We start from the raw sequence: 25,589 nt of genomic DNA on the forward strand, positions 1-25,589 counted from the left end.
AGATCGACCCACGGTCGAAATATGATCGATTCATCCATACAACTGCTCTGCTCTGCAAGACACATCGGGCTGCTGTTCTATAAATAACTCAACAATGGATCAACGACTGTCTCCGCTGTCCAGTCTCAACTGGATAATGGAAGAACAGATAGAAAACTCTTACGCCTAAATGGCTACTGTGTAAATTTGTACCATTTGCAATGGTATAGAAGGGAATACTCTAACGCCGAAAAATGGCAACTGTGTAATGTGCTAATTATAGATATGATAAATATGTGACATGTACAGCTCTGTTACAGCTAAAATGCCAATGAGCCTAAAATAAATAAATGGGACAAAAAAAATTAAATAAAACAATTTGAAAATATTCACATTTTATCGGAAATCGTGCTCCATTTGTCCCCGGTTTACGGTACCTGCTTTTACGCAGCATTGACTGGAATACCGAAAAGTTTGAAAAGACTTTAAATATTGGAACACTGATTTCAAATGGGTGAGGATTTTTTTTATGCCTATCACTGTTATTCCCAAGTGGACGAGTCGGACGAGAACAATGCCTACTTTGCCATGACTCGGCTCGATGTGTTGATTGTTTGATGGCAGATGCACAACGAGTGAAATATTCGCTCGCATCCACAGCTCAAGGGGAAACATAGAACTATGTCTTTGATTCCTATATAGGGGGGCCACTCTACAAACAATTTAACGATTCATTGAATGTTTTCAAACGCATATCGCTCAAAGTCGTTATTGTGACTTATGCTATGTTATGTACCATTAGATAGAAGATTTATCCAGTATTTTTTTGCTTGAAACACGCTTGAATATAGCAAAAAAGTTAAGCAATTTGACCATTAAAATAGGTATGTTTTTTCGATTGCACTAACCATTCGTTTTCCTCCCCGACGCAACGAGCAATCTTTTTGCCTACAATTCGGTGTTAGCTCACAATATGAGTCGATGTGTATCAAGAGTTATTCTCCATTTTTCGGACAAACAGGCAGAATCTGGGAAGATGGTTTTATCCTGTTATCCTCAAAGTTCGATCAATTCGGACTCAATTATTTTCATCATATATGTCTTTTTTAGAAGTCCGCTTCACTTATTCGAATGCACTTGCCCATTCTCCTTTCCCTTTCCTATACATAAGCAGAACATAGCAAAACATCATTTTCTTTCAGGTGTCAAAAAATGACGGATATTCTAAGAATCAAAAAAAGATAGAAAGTTGACTCTTCGACAAAAGTTCATATGTTGATAAGACCTAAAACTTTGTCGCATACATTTTATCGCTATCTTGGCTTTAAACAAAATTAGGATCAGTTGTTTTTTTTCAAAGAAAACATGAAAAAGTTGTAGTTAGAAAAACTGTTTCTCTGTAAAAGTGCCCATCTTTTGATGCATGGCTGAAAATTGTAAGGTCTATCCATATAATTTGTTTTGAGGATTAAAAAAATACGTTTTTGAGAAAAAAGAGTTTTAATTTCAAAAATAATTATTTTTTTTTAGCAAATTTCTTTTTAAACAATTTCCTACATTTCCTTTTTTAATCAGAATTTTGTAGGAATCATAGTTTTTGATTTCCAATTTTTTTGTAGAGAATAAGGGAAAAAATCTTGGCCCTTTTCAAAAAGTAGTCTAATTTTTTTTAATATTTCAAGTATGCATAGTTGCTTAAAAGACCCATGTTTTTACACCCACAACGTTTCACTGTTATCTGAGATGGTGCTGTCAATTCCTCAGACGAGTTGGCATGGGAAAATAAGAATGCTTCCAATTTGCGTCAATTTAAACCATTTACGGACTATGGGAATGTAATGTTTAGTATATCGAACATTTCTTAAAGAATTTTCGATATACCAATATACCAATTGTCAAATTTCGCTCACAGCAAAAACAGTTATTAACGGTAACTTTATATCATGAAAACGTGAACTGTTTTCAGATTTGGTACCCTTGATGGAAGACGTAGCCCTATATCAAAATATGCCTAGAATCTTGAAATCCGTGCATATTAGCTGACACTCACCTTACTACTGATGTTACTCTTCGAGTTTATTACTGGGGGCACTTCGCAGGGAGGTTCCAGCACCGGACTCGTATTCCTACTGGTTGAGAATTTTTTCCTCTTCCGCTTGAGAGCAGCCAAAGCTCCAAAGTGCAGATGATAGTGATGATGGGAGGGCTCTTTCGTTTTGGAACTATGGCCCCGGTCACTTCTACCGCGATGGTCATCTTGCGGCCTCTGCTGTTGGTGTTGCTGCTGATGATGGTGATGCTGATGATGCTTACCAGGTTCCGGCGAGGGATCAATATCCGGTCGATCTAAGCTCGGGTTCGAATCCGATGGAGATTCGGTGATGGCTTCATCCGACGCGGGACTGTTGCTATGGCTGGCGGACTCACCTCGCTGATTGTGATTGCACACAGAATCCTCTGATCTGGATCGTCCAATAAATCGGGACACGCTCCCATGCTTTGCCGCTTCGATGAGGGTACCTATAAGAATCAAGTATTAACACCCAAACCATCCATTAAATGAGACTAAACTCTGCATTTCTTACTACCCCATCGTTTTTTCTGCGAGCCGTTTCGCTTGGAATGAAACTTCGGGGCCAACTTGGCGAGCTTCTGGATGGGATTGTTGTTTTCACCAAACGAGCTCTGGGACTGTGATGAGTACTGATGCATTGGATTCACATGATGCAAAGCTTTCTTGGGGGTTAGGCCTGGTCCAAACACTCCGGCGAACATTTCATGCGATGAAGACTGATCTTGAAGCTGCGAGGTATACTCGGAAACGGGCGTAAGATGTTGGGAAGCATCTGGAGCCGGTGGTGGAGCGATGTTGAATCCCTTCATCAATCGGCGTTCTTTCTGGCGATTCTTCTTACCACCCACTCCTCCGCCCTGGCCAGTGGCGCTCGTAGTATTCATACCGCTGTTCTTCAATATTTCCACTAGTTCGCAGCGAAAGGCGGAGATATCTTGCTTGATCTCGTTGACATCATCCTCGGTGACACCCTGGGATTCAGCTTTACGCTGCTCGACGGTGACATATCGTCGGACCAGATTCCGCATGATGCTCTGATACCGGAAATCCCGCTCGCTAGCTTGTTTTACCTTCCGCTGAAACGGAACACAGAAACCGGAAACAGAGCAAATAGCGGAAAAGGAGAAAATTCTCACACGAAGAAAAAATAAGGATGCAGTGAAAGTCAGACCGGAGAAACGGTGGAAACAGAGGGAACGAGGCGAGGATAGGTGGGGGTCATAAAGTATGATAAATTAACAACACACGGTGCAATATGAACAGATTTTTGAGAAACCCCCTCCCAGGGTCCCAGAGAACATCCAGAAGTGGGTACTCGGTAGATAGGATGTAACGGTACTCACTCGAATCGTTTTCATGTGCTCTTTCTTGACAGCCTTGGAGTGACCACAGAATTTTCGTTTGACCCACTGGAAGACGTACACGATGGACTTGGGCGTAGGAATGATGTTGAACGGAGGCGGACATGTGCCACCCTCTTCAAAGTAGCTTATCCACAACTTTGATCGAGCGAATTTCCATTCCACGTCAGCTCGTTCCTGCAAATGAATCATTTTATAATCAGTGTCTCAACTATCAATTTGGTGACCTGAGCGTACCGATATAAGTTGATATGAATGATTCATCATGGCGATCAACAGGTTCAGAAGCACAACGATATTGATCACTGAATACGTCCCAAACATCAACATTCCCCAGAAGCGAGTGAAAATCTTGATGCCATCCAGCTCGAAATTTTCCAGATCCACCAATCCGAATACAGCCCAAAATAGTGTTTGTATCGTTTCGAATAAACTGGAGGGAAAGTAAAACATGAATGTACGGCGAACCATCTTTTAGTAGTGTTGTTGTCTCACTTTGCGAATCGTCTCCACACCACACAAGCGTTTGGATCGGTGGACGTAATATTGGACCCTCCGGAAAATATCGTTACATCAGGGCATCGCTTCTTCTCCAGATCCGCGTAGTACCTACAGTGAAATCATCCATTTAATATGTTCATTAACATGGTCAGTTCTCGAATGCACTCACCAGAGCAATTGGTTCAAGCCGCTGCTGAACGCGAACAGCACCAACACGTACAGGAAGAAGAACTTCATGATGTCCATCACCATCCGGGAGAGGGACACTTGCAGAGGTCCCAGATGAGGATTCACTGAAAAAATGTACACCAGCTTCAGAGAGCTAAAAATATTGGCCGCACTGAACAGCCCCTCGGAGATCAGCATCGGATCCCAGGTGTCCCACTTTTCGCGAGGCAAATCTGCTGCAAACTTGTTCGTGGCCATCTCTCTTTGGACCTGGAAGATAGAAAATAATTTTGTATTTTGTATTTAGCTTCTTCAGACGTTTCTCAAATACAACACTACCGGCACACCATTGGCATTCCTTCGATTCCAGTCGTTTTTTTTTAAATGAATTGCTACAATTGCCGTGCGATCACGCTGCTAAGCTCTCTCAGATACTTTACCGTCGCTTATCACCGTTTGCAAAGCGTTTGCAAAGAAGTTCGTGGGGCAATATCAAACGGGATTTATGGGTGCCCGAGCCACCACGGAACAGGTCTTCGCAGAAATGTCGCGAGTTAAACGTAGTCACACATCACAATTTCATCGACTTCAAATCAGCTTATGATACAATTAATCGGGACAGGCTAGCCTCCTGCCAAGAAGATTGGCTGTGACCAAATCGAAGTGGTAGACGAGTTCGTGTTCTTGGGCTTACCGGTGACCAGCAGAGAGATACAAAGATGCACTATGGCAGGAAATCGTGCTTACTTTGGACTCCGAAAGGCACTACGGTCGAGTAAAATTCGCCTCACCACAAAGTTAACTATCTATAAAACACTGATAAGCCCGGTAGACATCTACGGCCACGAGACGTGGGTTATGGTCGTGGAGGACCAGCGCGCCCTTAGTGTGTTCAAACGGATGGTGTTACGCACCATCTACGGCGGAGTACAAATGGATGAAGGAATGTGGAGGAGGCGAACTAACCATGTGTTGCAGCAGCTGCTGGGAGAACCACCAACCTTCGTTCATACCGCGAAAATCAGCCGGCCGCGTTGGAATTGGCACGTCGTGAGAATATCGGACGACAGCCCAGTGAAAATGGTCCTCGACAACGGCCTGATAGGAACGAGGAGAAGAGGGCAAGATGGTACGACGAAGTGAAAGCTGACTTGCGGATCCTACGCAGACTGCTTGGCTGGCGACAAACAGCCATGGACCGAGGTGAATGGAGACGACTTTTGTGTACAACACAAGCCACTGGAGCGTTTTGCTGATTAAATAGGTAAGTAAGTAAGCACAGAAAATATCGCTATTTAAACCAGATATTTTTAGCGAACTTCGACAGTTTCTGCTAAAAAATATCTCCCATCTTTCCTTTTCTAGTTGCCGTATACAATTTGTTAGGTTCAAGTTTTTGTAGAAATCAGCAATACGATATTCAAGCAATACAAATGAAATATTCCCATGTTATAGCCCCCCACTATAAAACTACTCTTCTCACACCTATGGCCACCTTTTCCGCTTTACTGTCACACAGTATTCAGTTTCCGCTTAACTATCGTTAACAAAAGTTGGAATAAAGATAGCTGCAGTTTATTTCCCACGTTATAGTTTTACCAAGTTTTTATTATCCCGAGCTATTTAACGCATCCCGCGTAGTTAAAGTGCTATAGTGTATAGCAGAAATAAATAGAGGAAGAATTCACATAGTGTCCTCGATATACAGTGTTCCCCGTCAAAACCATCTGCGATCCACGTGACGATCGCGATAAGATTTCCGCGCATTTATACGGAAAATCACCCCAGCTAGAAAGGCTTTGGAGAAACCCCGTCCCACAAGCATTCGCACCCATCACAATTTCTATCCAGGATGCTGTTTGAAATGTGTCTTGACAAAGGTTTCGTCGTCCATCGCCACGTAATCGAATTTCCTCAGCATCGTCGTGTATAACTTTCGGGATCATCTTGTTTTGTTTATCAAACTGTCATTTCAGGGGCATCTCCCAATCGGCGTATGGCAGCATAACATCCCCTAGGATTTGGGCCTAGAGGTACTGATCCATGATCTTATTCACCCAGTACAGAGGGCCAACCCCATACCAGGAGCAGCACCCGACACCATAATGTTCCCTCCTCCATGCTTGAATGTCTTCGTGATATACTGTGGCATGTCAGCGCAGCCTATTGTGCGATGGACCCAAGTTTTTCCGTCCGAGCCGATGGGGTTTACCTTCGTCTCATCCGACCACAGTATATTTCGCCATTGCTTTTCCTTCTCCGGACCGATCCAATCGAAGTGGTCTTTCGCGAACTTCAGCCGCGCCTTCAGATGCTTCGGCGTCTGCAACGGGACATTCCGTGGGCTTTTACCGCCTAGCCCCTGCAAGTTCAGTTCGTCCCGGATCCTTTTCGAGGCATTGAAGGGATCTTTTTTGGAGGCTCGCTTTATGGTAGAGTCATCCTTAGCGGTCGTTTTCGTTGAACGTCCAGTCGTTTCGGTTTTTTTTGCGGTCGTGGGGGCATTAAACACGAAGGTTTTTAATCGTTCAAGTATTCTGCGATTACGAGTTGGTTGCTGCCTGCTTTGGACATTTTGTGGATGACCATCCGCTGTATTTCCGTGCAATTATGCACGCGACCCATTTTTCGGTGACTGCAACTAGAATTCGGGAATTAAAACCTCACAAAGTTCTTGTTCACATGACACATACTTACCAGGATCCGAAAAACACATAATACCATCGAGAAACAATCAATTTTCTTCAAAAATCGGTCGAAATAACACTCGAAACAGGCGAAACGAGGAACTGGTACTAAATTTTGTCGCGTCACTTTAGTTGTTCTTCTTGGATGGCACTAATGTTCTCAGTGAAACTTTTGCCTTCTCAGCGTAGGTATTACTTGCGTCATTTTTATTAGTAATACCTAGTTGAGATTTATATGCCGAATAACACGCCTTGAATGTATTCATATTCTAATGAAAATTGTGATTTTACGTAGCTTTCATCAAAAGTACCAAATTTGAAAAAAAAAAATCGGAGAGGGTCGAGTCAAAATTAGATGTTTTCTGGCCGATTTGGCGTGGAATTCCTCTATATTTAAATTTTTAAACATCATTTTGGGAAGAGACGCACTACACCGGGCTGCCATAAAAAAATCTGTGTTTTTGGTCTCAAAAAATCTTTTTATCCGAGTTTTTTCTCAGAAAATCTGTATCGAAATCTGTATTGACCTTTTGCGGTCGTTTGCCGGCTCTCATCCAACACATCAAAGAAGTATACAGTAGAATCCGTTTATTATGACTCTTTTTATATTGATCAACAGCTTATTATGACGTAATTACACAATGAAGTTTTGTTCCATTTAAAAATCTTTGTAAAAAAGTCGGAAATAATAACTTCCTTTACAGTGGCATGTCGCCTATTATAATTAATTTTAAATAAATTATGTTATATTAAAACGCTTTGTATGACGTCCGCTTATTATGACGCGTTTGTCAATTCCCTTCAATGTCATTATAAACGGGTTCCACCGTATTAATACAGTAATTACGTAATACACGTTCAATTGGACATTTTTGTAAACATCGAGTTCGGGGCCCAATTATGGCACCACATTAAAAGTCGACACTGTACCACTCTCATCGAAAATGTCCAATTACAGGTCAAAATCGCCGACACTGAGTGGTGCTTCGGCACGGCTGAGTGTCGCATTAAATGTAAACTACTGTATTAGGTTGTGGAAAAAGTAATCCACCTATCAGAAGTTTACAAAAAAAAGGAATCTTGTTCATCTTTCATGATCTCACAAAGTAATACATCATTGCTTTGTCTAGTAAAAACAATTTCCATAACCGTGTCAATTTTTTTTTATTTGTCTTTCATGCATATGTTTTTCTTTTATTGAAAATTATTCATATTAAACTTGATTGAATTCATATTAAACTTGATTGTTTCTATCAATCAAATTAAAGCTCTCAAAACATCACGGAGAGCAACTACGAATTGTACAGTCTACCCAAGCTCAAGCTCAAGCTCAAATTAAAGCTCTCAAAACACTCTACAATTTGTTCTTTGACGCCCAACTTCTATCTTTGTTAATTTCGCTGCAATATCGATATAAACAATATCTGGTGAAAATTACGGCAAAATCTCAAAAATCCCGATTTTACCCCTCTGGACTTATAATAGCCACTTAAATTTCACCTTAACTTTGAAAGGTTACATTTTTTCTTGAAATAAGTCATATTTGAACTATAAAAAAATTTTTTTTTCAAACAGTATAGAATCGAGTTCAAAATTGTATATAATCGAATCCGGCCTGTATTAAATTCAATTTTTCAGGATAATTTTTAACAATGTATTTAATATGTTATTTTTAGTAGAAAGTTCATTGAGTTTCAACAACTTTGTCATGAGCTATAATTTATTCAAAGAGCTGGATTCCGAGTTACGAAATTTAAAAGAAAACTAAATACTTTAGTATACGACAGGACTCCGCTTGAGATTAATGCTCTGCGAAATTATAGATAAAGCTGTTCCCAGTTGGGTAACGTCAGATGTCTGATTGAAATATGATGTTTGACAAAGTTGTTGGAAAATAAATGAACTATTGAGGAAAAAAAATGTTTAATACACTGTTAAAAAATCTTACTCAAAAGTTTAATTTATGAATAAAAAACAGGAAGTGGGTTATATCTATGGTATAACCGCAAGGGTGACGTAGAACTATCGTTGATTTAGAGATCATTTGTATGAAGTTGAATCTGAATTCATTCTGAATGAATGAATATTTGGAGAACTTCGAAAACGAGAGCGTTACGTTGGAGGCACAAGGTTTTATGCATCCAATATTGGATACGGAAATATCCTACTGATGGGGAAGAATAATCTTCAGAAGCTATCCTGTTGATTGCGATTGATTGAAAAATCACAAAACCTAATGTATTTGGTCACAGTGTTACATGGATAGAAAACATTAAAATAAACTCTTTCATATGAATGTAATTTTAAATTCCCAGAGGAACTGGCAGATTATTTTCAGTAACGATTAGATATTTCCACATTTTCCTCGATACTGGAAGCCCACCAGTGGTTAATGCTAACTCGATAACCATCTGTTAATAGCACTTGATTGAAACATATTTGGTCACAGTGTTACATGGATAGAAAACATTCAAATAAACTCTTTCACATGAATGTATTTTTGAATTCCTAGAGGAACTGGCAGATTATTTTCCGGATCTTTCTCGATCCAAACGGAAAGAATTCCGTGCGTGTATGTGTGTGTGTGTGTGTAGCGGATGCTTCGAGATCTTCCCGGGGAACCGTTTGTAGCATCACTCTCCTCCTGATGGATTCCCTTCTGGCCTAAGGTGCACAAACAGGCTCTTGGTGACACCGTTCATCCGCGCTTTCATGATAAATGAAGAGCTTCACCACAACAGCGACAACATGCTCCAATCGCTGTTCAATTAGAACTGAGTGGATTTCCGAGCGGCGCTCGCTTATATACCGATTGATGATTTCAATAGCCTATTTTGAAACAAATTTAAGACTAAAACATGTTTTTGGATCAGAAAGTAACAAGTATAGAACGCGTAGACATTTTATCTTTCGAATGAAGTGTTTATCATACCATTTCGTTCAGTTGTTTAGGAGCTATTAACACTCAAAATCTCGGTCTCCGGCGTAACGCTTTCGTTTTCGAAACTTTGAATTTACACCCCGGTATAGAAATGAAAGACGTAGTCCTACGTCTAAATTTTATATTTCAAAATATAATCCCCTCTTCGTTTTTTTTGTATATTTTTATTGTAAAACCCTTCCAAATTAACAAAGTTTGACATACAGTGATGCCGTGGTAAACTCACCAAATGATTGTATTCAACATTCGAGACAATCGTTGGACGGAGGAGGCGATCTGGCGAAGTGGTAACATTCATGCCTCTCACGCTAAAGGTCACGAGTTCAATTCTCACTCCCGACATTCTTCCAAAAATGGAAGTAAAAGTGACGAACCAGCCAAATGAGTTGAAAGTCACTATAATACAGATAAAAAAAAATCGTTGGACGGATCGTGTAGGCCGGTTTAAGACAGTTGTTTCTGCTCCGAAACAGGCTTACGGGATCAGCGCTTTTATTGTGACATATTCACTCGCGTATAATTTTCTCGAACAAATAAAAACAGCAGCAATTAACTTCTGTTGGGGTTTCAAGAGAAATAATTTGCCCGTCGTTGATGCACTCTTTGAACAATACGTCTTTGTTCGGGAATCGCCTTGTTGTCTGAACAAAAGTATACTCCCTCAGGTACCTTGTATCTTCAGTAACAATTCCATTTCGTTTTATTATTATTGACGGAGACATTAAACTTGACGATTCATTCGTCTCCACTACGATTTATAAACAGACTGACTGACTTGTTGAATTATAGAAACTTCAAAACTTTTGAGGGTCTTTCCTCTCTAGTCCTGAAAAGATCCAATCTGGACAACTTAATCCTTCACCAACTGCCTTGACAAAGACCGTGTCCGCTTTTAATAACATCAAACGACGTTTTTGAACTGACGATTACTAAAACGTATCGTAGTCTGTGTTTTTTAGAATACCAACCGGGCCGTACAATTGTATGCGAGACGATTACGTGAGTAAAAGAACCACTACAGCTTGTTTGGATTGTCAGAAATGGTATTGACAATCAGGTTTGCAGGTTTTAATATTTATAATTAAACACAACAAAACAACAACTGAAATTGAATTCTCGGTTTTCAGAAAAAAAGTGACATATTATAGTGGCGCATTCAAAAAAGTTACATAAAATATATTATTTTATTCATTTCTATGAATTATTATGGAGTGCCCAAATCCATCAAGAAACGACTGAGCAATACTTGTAAGTAGAACAGGATGCTTGTATCTTCGATTTCGACCAGTCAGAATGCGGTATTTCCGTTTGGACAACGATTGGGATTTTCCAATTGTTTGATAATTAGTTTCATGATATATATTATTTTCTTCAATTTTAAAAAAAAAATGGAGTGTCGAAATCGATTGATGCAAAAATCTCATCAATCCATTATGGAATGACTGAGCTTATTTGAAATTGAATGTATTCCACGATGTGATCGATTTTCGTTCCAATATATTCCCGAAAGACGAAATCCTACGTCAAAACTTCAGTCGACACACTGGTCCAAATATCGCATATTCTGCGTAAGATAATTTCGTTTGTTCTAATGGTTACAGTTGGACCGTACACAGCGGATTTGTTGATACGAAGCGATCATTGTTGTGTTATTAAAAGCAAAAATAGTCTAGTGTTTCTTCTTGCGAGCATAAGAACGTTTGTGGACGGAGAGAGGCTAGATCTCCATCATTAATGATTGTTAGGTGGACGCAGTTATTCCATAATATCACACACAGATGGTTAATTAGATTTCTGGGAGAAGGAGTCTTGAACTCATAATCACTCCCTTAATAGCGAAGACAGCGAATTTGGCTACAAAGACCCGATGTCAAAAGTAACCTCTTTCAAAGCTGAACAGAGTACACGAGCCATAATTAGAATCCGCCGGCGTTAAAACATTCTTTTCGATGTTATGTTATCGGAAGGATGATTTTACGAACATGAATGAAGCTGCATCTCCACATGCAGTAGTTGGAAGGAACATGTTACTATCGAAAAATGTTCAAATGAAATTTTGTCTAGTCGCTAGAATGGACGACTTCTCATGATAAACTAAGCTATCGCTGAAAGGCACTCATTGGAACACGATATATGCGTTTATCTAAGAGGAAAACGAAAATGAGGCTTCGCTGGATTCGTGTAACCCTAGATGAAATGGGTCAGCTTTCATTTAGGGTAACACGGCACCGTGAACCGAAATGCAACGTGCATTTCCGGTAGCTCCCTCCCTCCGTTTATTTGAATTTTATGTTTCATTTCAGATACGTGATAATATCCCAACATTTGTACAACTATTCAATCACTGGTAATGGATGCAATACATACCTCAAAGTAGGACACCACTCTCAGCGCCACCGTCGCAACGTATAGCGAGTTCGTCACGAAATCTATCACATTCCACATATCGTTCACGTATTCCTGCAGACCGACGTCCCAAAGCTGCTTCACTTCGCTCCAGATCAGTCCTAAGGTTTTTTGTGGGTTTTTCACCGATTCCGTGATGTGTCGGCGACATGGGGATTGCACAGGAACAAAAACCCCATTCCAGCGGGCAAGCGCACAAAAACAAAAGAAATGACGTGAGAGTTCAATTCGTTTCCAATACATTGGTTCGGTACTTCCGAGAACATTGGGGAAAAAGTTTTAATTAGATTTTCACATTTTTAATTCCAATTCTTTCCTTTTTACATTCCACCGAATTGTTGTTATTGTTTCTGTGTGGTTTTTCTTCGCACAATCACAGTATACCTACCGCTAACCCAGGACAAAATCAGCCACTCGACCAGCGTGGGACTGGCTCCTCTTTTTGTAGGCACTTCATCGTGGTTACTCAGGTCGGCCCCCCAAACGCCCCCAATTACAGTCTCTATGCGCTGCGAAGCCAACATCAGTAGAACTGGAATCAGAGCAATGGAAATTTTTTTGATTAAAATATTTTCTAACGATTTGTAAAGCAGACAACGGTCCAACGTGTATTCAATATACGATATGTGATTTTATTACTCACAAGAAAGTACTCACATAAAAATGTAAAATACGATGCGCTGTGGCAAATGAACTTGATAAAGGGTTTCCTCATTGTCTGGCCGAACGTTGAATGGGGTGCGATAATGTAGGAAAATGAAAACAGCGGAAAAAGCATACCTGAAACGGGAGCGGTAAAATAATTTTCAACGGCGTGCAAGAAGCGGAAGGCAGGGGCCTCAATTGAGAGGCTGGTGGAAAATTACAATTTCGTTTTATTACATTACCCTGCCAGCAAACCCACCAAAAGGGTACGACGGTAAACGAATTGCTCACCTATTCGCACTATTTCCAGCGCCTGCAATGCCATATTTTTCCGCCGGAAGCCCGGAAGCCCCTCGTACCAGATACTGGCCAGCAGCTGCTGCACATTGGGGTGGGACACGAACTGTGTGGAGAAAAGATAGAAGAAAAGAAGTTGTGAAAAACGGGTGGCAAAAGATAGGAGTTACGTAGGGCCATAAAATCACTTCTCCAATTGGTTTTATTTGTACGACCGCCAATTTGCCCGATGTCGCCTTCGCGAATCGTATCGGATAGAATATTGTTCACAAGTGTTTTACTTTCTCTTGACGTCGGAAGAAAAAAAATAAGAACTAACCATCGATTGAGTGCGCAATCTGCAATTGAGTTTTGTGGTGTTGTGGTGAAAACACTAACTGGTGTGAAAAGAAGTAGGAGTGAAATTTTAGTGCTTTTAAATGTGTTCCGAAGGGATTAACACTTTTCACTAGCCAGATGAAAATTGTTTTCAATTGCACTGTGTATGTTCAAACCCCGAGAAAGTTTTCCAGCAAACCACACTTGACCACACATGCTTTCGGATCGAAAATAATTTAATCGCCACGTTTAATTTCATCAAACTTTATTAAAAGATTTGATCAAACGCACATTCAAATGAGTACTGGTCCAATAAGCTTTCAGTTTAATTTCAGAAGTATTGTTGTAATGTGCGAGATCTTTTCTTCAGCAATTAGGTATGCTCAATTTAAATCTGACATCCGGCCCGGATGACACTGGAACAGCAACTAATTCCTGTTTGTCGACATTACCAACCGCCATCTCAACTTCGTCGTCGAAATCTGTATCTTCGTCGCCCGGGATGCACACTTTACTGTTCTGTTCGGTCCAGGGTGGGCCCCAACTTTCCCAACGTCATAGCGATCAATGCGCTTCTGCTTCAGAACTCGATATGGTCCCAAAAACATCTTTGCGATTTTGACGTAATTTCCAAATTGCGTACGGTTGATCGCCAGTTGCTGCTGTGCTTCCGAAATCTTCGCTCTTGCATCGGCACGTTGCATCGTGGAATGATTCGGCCTGTTCATGCATTATTGCTTCTGCCAAACGGACAACTCCTGGAGACCTCATGACTGTTCCAAAAAGTAGTTGGAATGGGCTGCGATCGCTATTTAGTTGGTGCGTATTGTTGATGTGACGCAGGATAGGATCAACGTCAACTCTCCTCCTGTCCTTTTTATCTATGAACACCAGTCGTTGGTTAGTAGGTACTCAATTGCTTTGTTTCGCAATATTTTTGAAACGCTATTGACCTATACCTTTGCGGTCGTATTAATTTTGGGCATGGGTATCGTACTGGTCGGAATTATTTTCCCTTGAAAAAGCAGTGATGCATGCAAAATTATAAAAAATAAACATTTTTTCTTTATTTTGTGCGAAACCTTTCGAAATAGTCTCCAAGAGTGAATCATATGAAGTATAATTAATACATAATTTTATTTTTTTATCCGTTGAATATGGAACACTTTTGCCTTTAATGTAATAAATGTATAATTGATGCCAGCAATGTGTATCCGAAAAGATCAGCACAAGATTTTAACAACATTTGTTTGTTTCCATTTTTTTTGTTTATTTTACAAATTATTCAGATGACATAAGACACTTATGCAAACAATTATTCTGCTCTTTAAAAACAATTACTTCAGCAGAATTGAAACCAGTTACTCAAATAATGATTTCAGCTTATCCGAAATGATCAAAAGTTTTCACTTCAGATGAACAAACATTTCGTGTCCTTATCCGTATCCGCATCCTTCAGTAACTCTGTGAGTGGCTTTCCCTTGATTAAATAATCCTTCACAAACTTCCCGAAGAACCCAGTCAAACCTAGAAACCTTTGGATCTCCTTGAAATTCTTAGGGTCGGGCAAGTTCTTCACGGCTACTTTTTTGTCTTTCGTTGGCTTTTTCTCCGCTTTATCACTATCGTAACCCAGGTATTCAATCTTCCGTTTCAAGAACTGACACTTCTGCCACTGGATTCTTACATCGTGACGTTCCGCTGCATCAAGCACCGAGGTAGCCGCTGAATTGGTATCTCACCCTTCAGGAATATTTTCAACTTCACGTCCGTTTTATTTGGTTTCCGAGGCTTTTACCTAGCGGTGAGTGTTCTAACTGCCTCTCGGTTCTCGGCATTAGAAATGTGGTTCACTGGGTCTTCCAGTGGCTCTTCTACAAGTCTGATGCTGTACACAAAACTCTCAACCTTCAGAATGAACTTGGAGCCACTGATAGAAACCGTTACATCCTCATTGACAAGCAGGTTCCGCCCCAACAGCAAATCCGTTTTCTAATCATTCACCGGCAATATACTAAAACTGAGCACCATTACACGATCCTCTATTTGTATTTCCAACGACGAGACTCCCAAAGTACTGATACGGCTACTCAGTGTGTGTAAGTACTGTTTGAAATAAAATCTTTTGACGTAGGACTACGTCTTTCATTTCTATACCGGGATGTAAAATCAAAGTTTCGAAAACGAAAGCGTTACGTCGGAGACCGAGATTTTGAGCGTTAATAGCTCCTAAACAACTGAACGAAATGGTATGATAAACACTTCATTCGAAAGATAAAACGCGTTCTATACTTGTTACTTTCTGATCCAAAAACTTGTTTCAATAGTCTTAAATTTGCTTTCAAAATAGGCTATTGAAATCACCAATCGGTATATAAGCGAGCGCCGCTCGGAAATCCACTCTGTTCTCAGTTCTCAGTTCTGTTGTGGTGAAGCTCTTCGTTTATCATGAAAGCGCGAATGAACGGTGTCACCAAGAGCCTGTTTGTGCACCTTAGGCCAGAAGGGAATCCATCAGGAGGAGAGTGATGCCACAAACGGTTCCCCGGGAAGATTTCGAAGCAGCCGCTACACACACACACATACACGCGCGGAACTCTTCGTTTGGATGCCATTCAGCATCGAGAAAATTCCGGAAAGATCTAATCGTTGCTCAAAAATAATCTGCCAGTTCCCCTGAAAATTGAAAAAGTACATTCATGCGAAAGAGTTTATTTTAACGTTTTCTATCCATGTAACACTTTATTCCCCTCTAGTTTGCCTTCCAAATTGCCATCGTAAATCACACCTTCTCTTGACTCCATCACGCACAAAAAGCATACTTAAGCGATATTCTGTTGGTGAAACGCATTCATTTTTCGTGAGGACATCGACAAGGCAAAATCGTAATTAAACGAGCTGGACGGGATCGAGGATCGAGGGATTTATTACCTGGCCTGACCTGACCTGAAACGCAATCAGTTTGTGTTAACTGTGAGGGAGCGCAGAAAAGCCGATCGATCAGAAGGAGAAGAGAAGGTGACCAAGAGAGTATTAGCATCGAAAAACGGTTCCCCGGGAAGACATTGAAGTAGCCGCCACACACACACACACACACACACACACACATACACGCGCGCAACTCTTTTCGTTTGCTGGTTATCGAGAAGAAACCTGGAAAGAAGTGATCGTTGCTGAAAAATAATCTGCCAGTTCCCTTGAAATTGAAAATTACATTCAAGTGAAAGAGTTTATTTTAATGTTTTCTATTCATATAATGCTGCGACCAAATACGATTGGTTTTGTGATTTTTCAATCAAGTGCAATCAACAGGTGGTTATCGAGTTAGCATTAACCACTAGTGGACTTCGAGAAGAATCGAGAAGTATCCGGAAAGATGTCATCGTTGCTGAAAAATAATCTGTCAGTTCCACTTGGAATTGAAAATTACATTCAAGTGCAAGAGTTTATTTAATGTTTTCTATCTATATAATACTGCGACCACATACATTTGGTTTTGTGATTTGTCAATCAAGTACAGTTAGCAGGAAAGTTTCTGAAGATTATTCTTCAGAACAAGGTTTTTTGTATCCAATATTGGATACATAAAACCTTGTGCAGAATGGATTTAGATTCAAAATCAAACATATGATCACTAAATCAACGATAGTCCTACGTCACCCTTGCGGTTATACTATAGATATAACCCACTTCCAGTTTTTTTAAGAGCTTTTGTTTACCGCTAATCACAGCTCCTCCTGCAGATCCATTCTGAACAATGATAAACCTGCGCAACGGTCGTAAAGCACTTCTTTTGAAGCTGACTCAATGATGACCGTTAGGAACGCACTATCGTTGATCCCATTCACGACATGGGTGATGATAGCCTCAGCATCCAAGTTCGCTTTCGCACCAAGTGGCTCGAATGTACCTTAACACTTTCCGCTTCACTTTTCCTTCACGAAAAGTATACAAAATGCATGAAGAACGCGTAGCAGATCGAACCGGTAGAGGAAGGAAGCGGAATATTGCGATGATCGTCGAATTTCTCGAGAAGGGGCTAGAAATCCTTTCACTATCAGCCGAGTGATTCATGAAAATGCTGACTTAAATATCTCCGAACAAATTGTGCACGGGCGACTTCAGAAATTGGGTTATAAGAGTAGACTTGTTAACTTTGTTAACTTTGTATTTTACATACATATTTAGCATATATTTTTGGCTGAAATTTATTTCTGCAGGATCAAACCCCCCATATTCGCCCAAAAATACATCGATAAGCCGATAGAGTTCTGGAAACAAAAATATACAAAAGACGGTCAAGCACGGAGGTGGCAGAGTCATGGTGTGGAGGTGCTTTGCTTGGTCGGGTGTCAGTAATCTTGAAAGAATTGATGTTATGAATACGACCGATTACTTCATCAGCTTTTTAAAAGGAATCTTAAAGAGTCGGTGCTAAAATTTGACTTAGAGAAGAAGTTCGTTTTTCAACAAGACAACGATCCTAAGCATACCGCCCACAAAACCACTGTGTGCGTCCGTTATGCTTTTGGAAAGGCCACCGCAAAGCCCGGACTCAAACCAATAGAATATTTGTGGTTTATTTTGGATCAATATGTTCACAAAGGAGATGTCACCAACCGTGACAAACTGTTTAATGCTTTGGAAAAAGCCTCGATATTCATCCTAAGTTCCAACATATAAGAAACCTCGTTGAAAGTATGCCTCGACGTCTGCAATCCGTGATTGAAGCTAAAGGCGGCCAAACTAAATACTATTGTATAGAAGAATCAGTTTGAATGACGAATTACTGTAATGCGTACTCTATTCCGTCCTCCAGAAAAAATACCAATTTCCCAATAAATGCTCTTTTTAAGTTGATGTATCTTTCTCATGTCGCTGTATCCAACAAATTCCGAAAGGACACTCCAGTACTGTCTTCTGTTAGAAAATATCACAGCTGCGTACTTTATGTTTGACGTACAACTACGTCTTTCATTTCTATACTGGGGTGTAAGCTCAAAATTTCGAAAACGAAAGCGTTACGCCGGACAACGAGATTTTGAGCGTTAATAGTTCCTAAACAACTGAATGAAATGATATGATAAACACTTCATTCGAAAGATAAAATGTCTACGCATTATATGCTTGTTACTTTTTGATCCAAAAAACTTGTTTCAATAGCCCTAAAATTGCTTTCAAAACAGGCTATTGAAATCACCCCAATATATAAGCGGTATATAAGCGAGTGCCGCTCGGAAATCCACTCAGTTACGACTAGAGATGGGCAAATCAGCTCATCATGGTGAGCGGCTCAGAGCCGTTCAGCTCATACAAGTGAGCTGCTCATTTGGAACAGCTCTTCAGCTCAGTTGAATTTTGCAGTTGTCCACACAATTGCATATGAAACGTAATCACCATGGGACATTGCATAGTGTGCATTTTTTAATAGACGGAAAGCAAAAAATAAACGAATTTAATTCGTAATTGTACAAAAACTAAAACTGATATGAATTCTAATAATATAATATACAACAAATAATGTATGCTGAAATCCAACATAGAAGATGCTTAGGATATGCTGAACTTAAACAACAGAAAAACCAGCAGTAGCCAAATAGAATGCCTCCAGGAATATTGGCCGAGACAACGTTTTTTGAAAAAAAAAACCATCGAGATTTTTTTTTGCATCCGAGGATATAAAAATAAATCCACTAATAGGTGCAACGAGAAATAATTAGTCGCGATCACAAAGGTAACAAAAGGACCAGTATCAATCATCAACATTTATGCCGGGTGGTTTTCTGAATTGTTTTGATTCAGCACGCGGAAATAAATGTATGTGTTTCCACAGTAATGTTTACATAACAATGTAATATATTAAATTTATTTACAAGCAATAATAATGTGTATTATTTTGTTTGGCCATATAAGAAAAATTTAATGAAGTAACGAACGATTGAATATCTTCAAAACAAAAACCGTTTTTCCTATCTGGCATCTCTGCTAAAGCTAAAGTACGAAGAGGGATACACGAAAACAAACTGACGTCATGCCATGAAGCGCGGGAGACGAAAAATTCTTTCGCGTCTCGCAATTCACACTCTGCAGCTTTTGCGCTCCACAGCTATGCAGCTCAACAGCTCAGTTGCTCAACAGCTCAACAGCTCATCAGCTCAACAGCTCAACAGCTCATCAGCTCAGCAGCTCATCAGCTCAACAGCTCAATGGCTCATCAGCTCATCAGCCCAACAGCTCATCAGCTCTAGCTCCGTAATGAGCTGATGAGCTGCGTTTTTTTGATTGCGAGCCGATCCGAATCCGCTCACTATGATGAAGCGATTAGAATGAACAGCTCATAGGCGGATGGCACATCTCTAGTTACGACTGCGCAACGATTGAGGTACGATCGCTGGAATGGATGGATGTTTTCCTAACACAGACTTCAAAACCATGGAACCTGTGGAAATCGGCATAGCAAATTGCAAAATTGGGTACTTTTGTACTCGCTTGCGTTTCTGGAATCGGAATGTTTTTCTAACACAAACTTCAAAACCATGGAGCCTGTGGAAATTGGCATAGAAATTTAGATGCAAGCAGTGGGAACTTTCGTACTCGTATTTTGCAAATTGGAATGTTTCCCTAACACAGATTTCAAAACCATGAAGCCTGGGGAAAGATGCAAAACGGAATGTGTTTTCCCAATACAGATTCTGAAACCAAGAAGTTGGGAGAACCGGCATTGCAGATGCATTCAATTCGGCATCTTTTATACTTCCAAACATTTTCACACTCCAGAATTCGTTTTGCTATCACGGTCTACAAAAGCGGGTATTTTTTTCTCATTTGATCTTTTCTCCTTCAGGGAATTGCTGTAGGGGAGGTGGGGGTAAAACGGACATGTTAAGGAGAACTTTAATTATATTTTTGGAAATTTTTGTTTCCCAAAACTTTGATGCAGTTTCTTGCAATTCAATATACTGTTTTCCTATCTAATTGGCCAAATATTTTACAAAAAAGTGTTTTTCAATGTTTTTCACTAAAATTAAAACTGACCGAAAAGTCAACATTTTTTTCGATGCAGGTATAATGGGGGTGGGGGTAATATGGATAGGTTTGTAGTATATGAAGCGTAGAAGTTTATCGATCGCGATGGAATAATTTTATTCAACCAAGGTCCGAACTTATCACGAATATCCGTTAAATGATGAAAAAATCGAATTTATCCACCTAGAAGTGATATCGTACTTTTCAGCAGTATAAACGGACAGACTCTCAACTATTTTGCTTTTGGTTCTAGTCAGCTTCTAAGCAGTCCACATGTGACGATTTGATTTCCATTTATAGACGCAGGATATTCCTTAGGAATAGATTAAACAGACTTTTCACAGTTCATCTCACTCCCACTGGCAACTGTCCGTTTTACCCCAGTATAATTATTTCAATAATTTAAATGTTTCCACTCAACAAAGAATTTACTTTTCCGTACATACCTAATATTGCTTCTCTGTTAACTCACAAACCGAAATATAGCCATCAGCGATTTGAATTTTGATATTAAACCACTTAATATCGAAGCAGCTAAAATTACATTCTCACGCGGAATCATGTATGATTTTCGGTTTTTGTTTCCCTATTCCACTTTTGATCAGTATTCATTGCCATATTGTGGCTTAAATATTATAGAATAACATGTAGAAGGTGTTCTCATTAACAGAAATCGGAAATTCAAAATGTAACTACATCGAAAGCTCTCTATAGCGACATCGCAAGAGATCGTCGTTATAGAGAGCTTAGATAGAGGCGAATGAACTGCAAAGTTTAAAGCCTATTAAAAACAAAGAAAGAAGAAGAAGAGAGCTTAGATGTCGCTATAATGAGAGAAAAGTTCAAGCTCACTCCAAACAATCACATTCTATTAGAAACAAAACCAATCGATGTCTAACCACATTGAAACAAAAAACATTGGACAATGAATGTAAAAGTCAGCTCATTCATCCGATACAAAGTTTTCTCTAGATAGAAAAAAATAATAAATTGTTAATTGATTTTTGTTGTTAATGAACCAGCATAGATAATTTGGAAAGCATCTGCTTGCTCCGTCAGGACCTGATTTAATAAATGATTAATTTGATTTATCTCATCGCTAAACAAAATATACCAATTGAACATCATTGAAGCCAATATTATTACCCTTCACGACTCTAGTCCATATTTTTTATGGTGAATGAATTGTGCATTGTGCGGCACATTGAATTCATTATACAATGTTGTCTTTTTAATACCCTTTTCGAACCTTTGAATTATGACCAATTTATTTTGCAGTGGAACAAACGATACTTAAAGCTATTGCCTCAATTTGATATCAAAAGCTTTATCCATATAACAATTGCGCAAACAATACATTAGTTTTTAAATTTATTGCCAATTTAATGAAATTTTTTTCTAGAACGGGATTTTTGTTCAACAATTGTTCGATTAATTTGTTTCAATAAGCTTTTCCTACATTTTATGGTTTAAATTTCTGTTTTTGTAAGTATCCGAAAATTTAAATCAGACGTAAACAGATGTTCAAAGTTGTTTAAATCTTATAATACACTACATAGACTATTTACGTTCGTTAGCACTGACATTGACATACACACTATGGCATTGAGTATTGTCGTAATAGAGAGTATTATGTTTTAGTAAATAGAAGCGATCATGTGTCGTTATAGGGAAAGGTGGTTATATAGAATTTTTTTTAATCCCATTTATTTATTTATTAGGCTCATTAGCATTTTAGCTGTAACAGAGCCGGGTTTTAATCGTGTACATGTACATATGTTTATGTTTCTATAAACTGTAAATTACACAGTAGTTAGTAGTAGCCATTTAGGCGTTAAGTTTTTCTGTTCCATTACATTATGGTAAATTACACAGTAGTAGCCATTTCGGCGTAAGGGTATTCTTTCTGTTCTTCCATTGTTTAGCAGACCGGACAGCGGAGACAGTTGATATTGATCATTGTTGAGTTATTTATAGAAAAGCAGCCCGATGTTTCTTGCAGAGCAGAGCAGTTGTATGGATGAATCGATCCTATTTCGACCGTGGATCGATTTCCATCGCTGATGATGTTTGCGTGGACGTAGTTATTCTATAACAACACAAAGATGGTCAATTGAGGGCCCTGAGTTTGAACTCACGACCGATCGCTTAGTAAGCGAACGCGTAACCAAGTGGCTACGAAGACCCCCATTATATAGAAATGTCGCAATAAAGAAAAGAATTTGTATGCGATTGTGAAGGTACCTTCGGAAATGTCGTTATAAAGAGATTTGTCGCTATAAATTTTGTCGTTTCAGAGAGCTTTAATTGTATACAAATCGACCACCTGTTCATATTACCCCCACTGTCCGTATTATCCGCGGTTCCCCTACAACTAATATGCATTTTGTTAGAGTTATGGAGCTTTAAGTTGAAAAGTTTTTTTTTGTTTGCGTCTATCAAACTCATCTCATCCTACAGAGTCTGACTCACAATGGTTTGGAATGCCACATAAAACTCACCTTCTTCTGTCTTAGTTTCACCGCCAGCTTCAACCGATTCAGATGCATTCGATCGCCATGTTCGAAAGCCGGTCCAGTGGGATCATGATTTAAAAGTACCTCCAGTTCGTGCGAAGATCTAGTGTGATCTAGTAGAGCCGTTGCAAAATCCTGGCACTGACGTCGCAGCTCTTGATATTCGTTCTGAAAAATTAAGCAATAATACAAAATAATTAAGATGCCTTTCACTCCATACTAACCTTGAACTCATGTTCGAGAAAACTCAGCCGTCGCAGTTCCCAACTCAGCTCGAATGCCGTCAGTATTGGATCCTTGGAGGACAAGGCAACCAACGAGGGGCTAGCGAGAGCGCGATATGCATTTATCCGAGATCGAGAGTGCCGCAGGGAATCCTCCTGTCTGGATGTGACACAATCGTCACAACCACACCTGATGTGGGAAACAGAAAACGAAAATCTGAATGCAAGGCGGAACATATGGACGATTTCAAATATACCTGACATCATGCGGCATCGGAAGCGTGGCTCCCCGGTCGAGCAGAATTTTGATAATCTCATAGTTGTCACGATGTGCAGCTAAAATCAGAGGTGTGATGTCCGGTGTGAAAGTGGCCGTGTCGGGTGGGAGCGCTTCCCAACTCTGAAAGGAAGCAAAAAAAACCACAACATACGAAAGCCAGGGTAAATCGCTCCATCCTCTCATTCGCCCCAGAAAAAAAACCCGAAACCACTCACGTGTGGATCCCCATTTTTGTGACTGCTATCCTCGTGGTCCAGCAGCACTTCAACCGCTTCGACAAATTCCTCCGAGATGGCGTGCAGAAGTGCGTCCTTAGTGTCCACCCGGTGATTGATGAGCAGCTCGACCATCTCCAGATTCTCGTTGTCGATGGCCATCAGCAGGGCGGACCTTCCCAAGGGGTCGACACAGTTGATGTTAATGTGTCCCTCGGCCTCGACCTTCTCCAGTATCCTTTGTGTGTGTTTGTGTGTATGAGTGAGTGAGCAAGAGGCGATAAGGAGAATTCAGCATGGCAAGGAATGAAAAACTCGGTTGATGAACATACCTTCGCGTACTGGCGACATCGCCTCGTTCTACCGCAAGAAGATACTTCTTCTCGTCCAGGGAGAGGGCCGCTATCTCTTGATGGGGTCGGACCACGTTTTCCTCCTCCATCATGCCGTGGATGCTGTGCCTCTGTGAGGAGAGACAAAACGGAAAACGATGCGTTTAATTTCTGAGCTGAAAATGGCAGCAGCTGTGTTGACGATAATATTAACACGGTTCCTTTCACTCCAGAAACACACACGTATGCTGGGTAGAAAGTGTATGACAGTCGGGATGAAGATTGACGGCCTCGAAGCTCTGTGGTTGACGCTGTTGCTCTTTCCGATCACGATTTGACATTTTGACATCGGCCGACAAAATGTTCACAAAACACAATCGTTCCATTTGAGCGTGGTTTCTTAATCTTATTTTAATCTGGGATATATGATATTCTACTCAGCGTGAGTAAAATTTTTTGGGAATGTTCACAATTGGTTGTGAGCTTCACAATTTGAATTATTTCCATTTTTGGAAGTGATGCGACTGCGTAACTTTAACAATTACTGGTGCATTGCGTAGTTTTAAAATGGATAACATTCCATCAAAACGTTTCTAGGGTATCAGACAGTTCAACCGGGCCCAAGTGAAAATCAGTATTTCGCAGGAAGCTGCGTATGCAAAATCGAGATGACCTTTTTCATTGGCACCCTAATCCATACGTTTTGGCTCGTATTTCGAAAAAACAAAAATAAGTCCAAGAGAGTCGATTCTTGACATTTTTTTGTTAAATTTAAATGACAGTTAATCTCCGCGTTTCATGAAATTGGATTACATTTGACATCATTTTTGACGTAGGATTACGTCTTTCGGGAACATATTGGGGGACAAATTGAAAATCGAAAATCGAGCCCATCGTGAAAATTGTCCAATTTTAAACGCTAATTGCTCAGTCATTTCTAGATCAACATGTCGAAAGGGCCTATCTTCTTTGATCGATTCTCTTCATCGCCTTTCTCTTTCGTTAACCACGGCCTTTCAGACAGATTCAACCTCAGTTTTGCCATGTAGTTTGATAAACGAGGTCCCCTTTTACACTTCTTATCGTCTAACACATCTGGAATACCGAACAACCAAACAAAACGGCCCTTTTTAGGACCACCAAATCATTATCAAAGAGTTTACCGATGTATTTTTTTCCAACATATCCAAAATCAACAGATAGCCTAACGGAATCCTACGTCAACTATGCGGTCGTGTCTCGGATACAACCCTCCTGTGACCGTTTTCATGTTATTATTCCACCAGAAAAATTCATTGTGATTTTCACTTCACAGTGACAAAACACAATGCTCAATGCCGTCATCGCGAATCGAACAGTGCTGCGAGCTCTTTTTCCTCTCTCCCTCCAAAATCTTACTTCAAAAATGACAGCTTAACATACATTTGGTAGATTCTATATGTATACAAATTAAAGCAATTACAACACACACTGTTTTGACTCATATTCCGGACAAACTCGAATTCCAAACACTTAATTTTAAAAACTAAATTCACCGATCATCAATGTTATACATAGTTGAATTATGAAGGCCTCGATATTATTTAGAGTATACTCTTCCTTATAACATTATTCATATA

The 25,589-nt window shown here is 39.9% G+C and overlaps 1 protein-coding gene across 8 annotated transcripts in view; it reads right to left on the reverse strand.

The window, feature by feature from the left end:
- The window catches only part of LOC129780249 (transient receptor potential-gamma protein), a 313,946-nt gene that overhangs the window by 25,591 nt on the left and 262,766 nt on the right, over positions 1-25,589 (reverse strand). For 6 of the 8 annotated variants that reach the window (XM_055788307.1, XM_055788306.1, XM_055788302.1 and 3 more), the window contains 15 exons: positions 23,971-24,101; positions 23,639-23,876; positions 23,401-23,543; positions 23,144-23,333; positions 22,905-23,087; positions 13,054-13,165; positions 12,775-12,897; positions 12,506-12,649; positions 12,079-12,218; positions 4,085-4,353; positions 3,910-4,023; positions 3,652-3,847; positions 3,397-3,591; positions 2,565-3,129; positions 2,030-2,499 (listed from right to left, as the gene is read on the reverse strand). In XM_055788307.1, the coding sequence (XP_055644282.1) occupies positions 2,030-2,499; positions 2,565-3,129; positions 3,397-3,591; positions 3,652-3,847; positions 3,910-4,023; positions 4,085-4,353; positions 12,079-12,218; positions 12,506-12,649; positions 12,775-12,897; positions 13,054-13,165; positions 22,905-23,087; positions 23,144-23,333; positions 23,401-23,543; positions 23,639-23,876; positions 23,971-24,101 (3,213 nt within the window). The remainder of the gene's footprint in view (positions 1-2,029; positions 2,500-2,564; positions 3,130-3,396; positions 3,592-3,651; positions 3,848-3,909; positions 4,024-4,084; positions 4,354-12,078; positions 12,219-12,505; positions 12,650-12,774; positions 12,898-13,053; positions 13,166-22,904; positions 23,088-23,143; positions 23,334-23,400; positions 23,544-23,638; positions 23,877-23,970; positions 24,102-25,589) is intronic. The other 2 variants (XM_055788309.1, XM_055788308.1) reach the window with 2 other exon arrangements.

The sequence above is a fragment of the Toxorhynchites rutilus genome, chromosome 3, assembly GCF_029784135.1.
Source record: "Toxorhynchites rutilus septentrionalis strain SRP chromosome 3, ASM2978413v1, whole genome shotgun sequence".
NCBI classification, from domain to species: domain Eukaryota; kingdom Metazoa; phylum Arthropoda; class Insecta; order Diptera; family Culicidae; genus Toxorhynchites; species Toxorhynchites rutilus.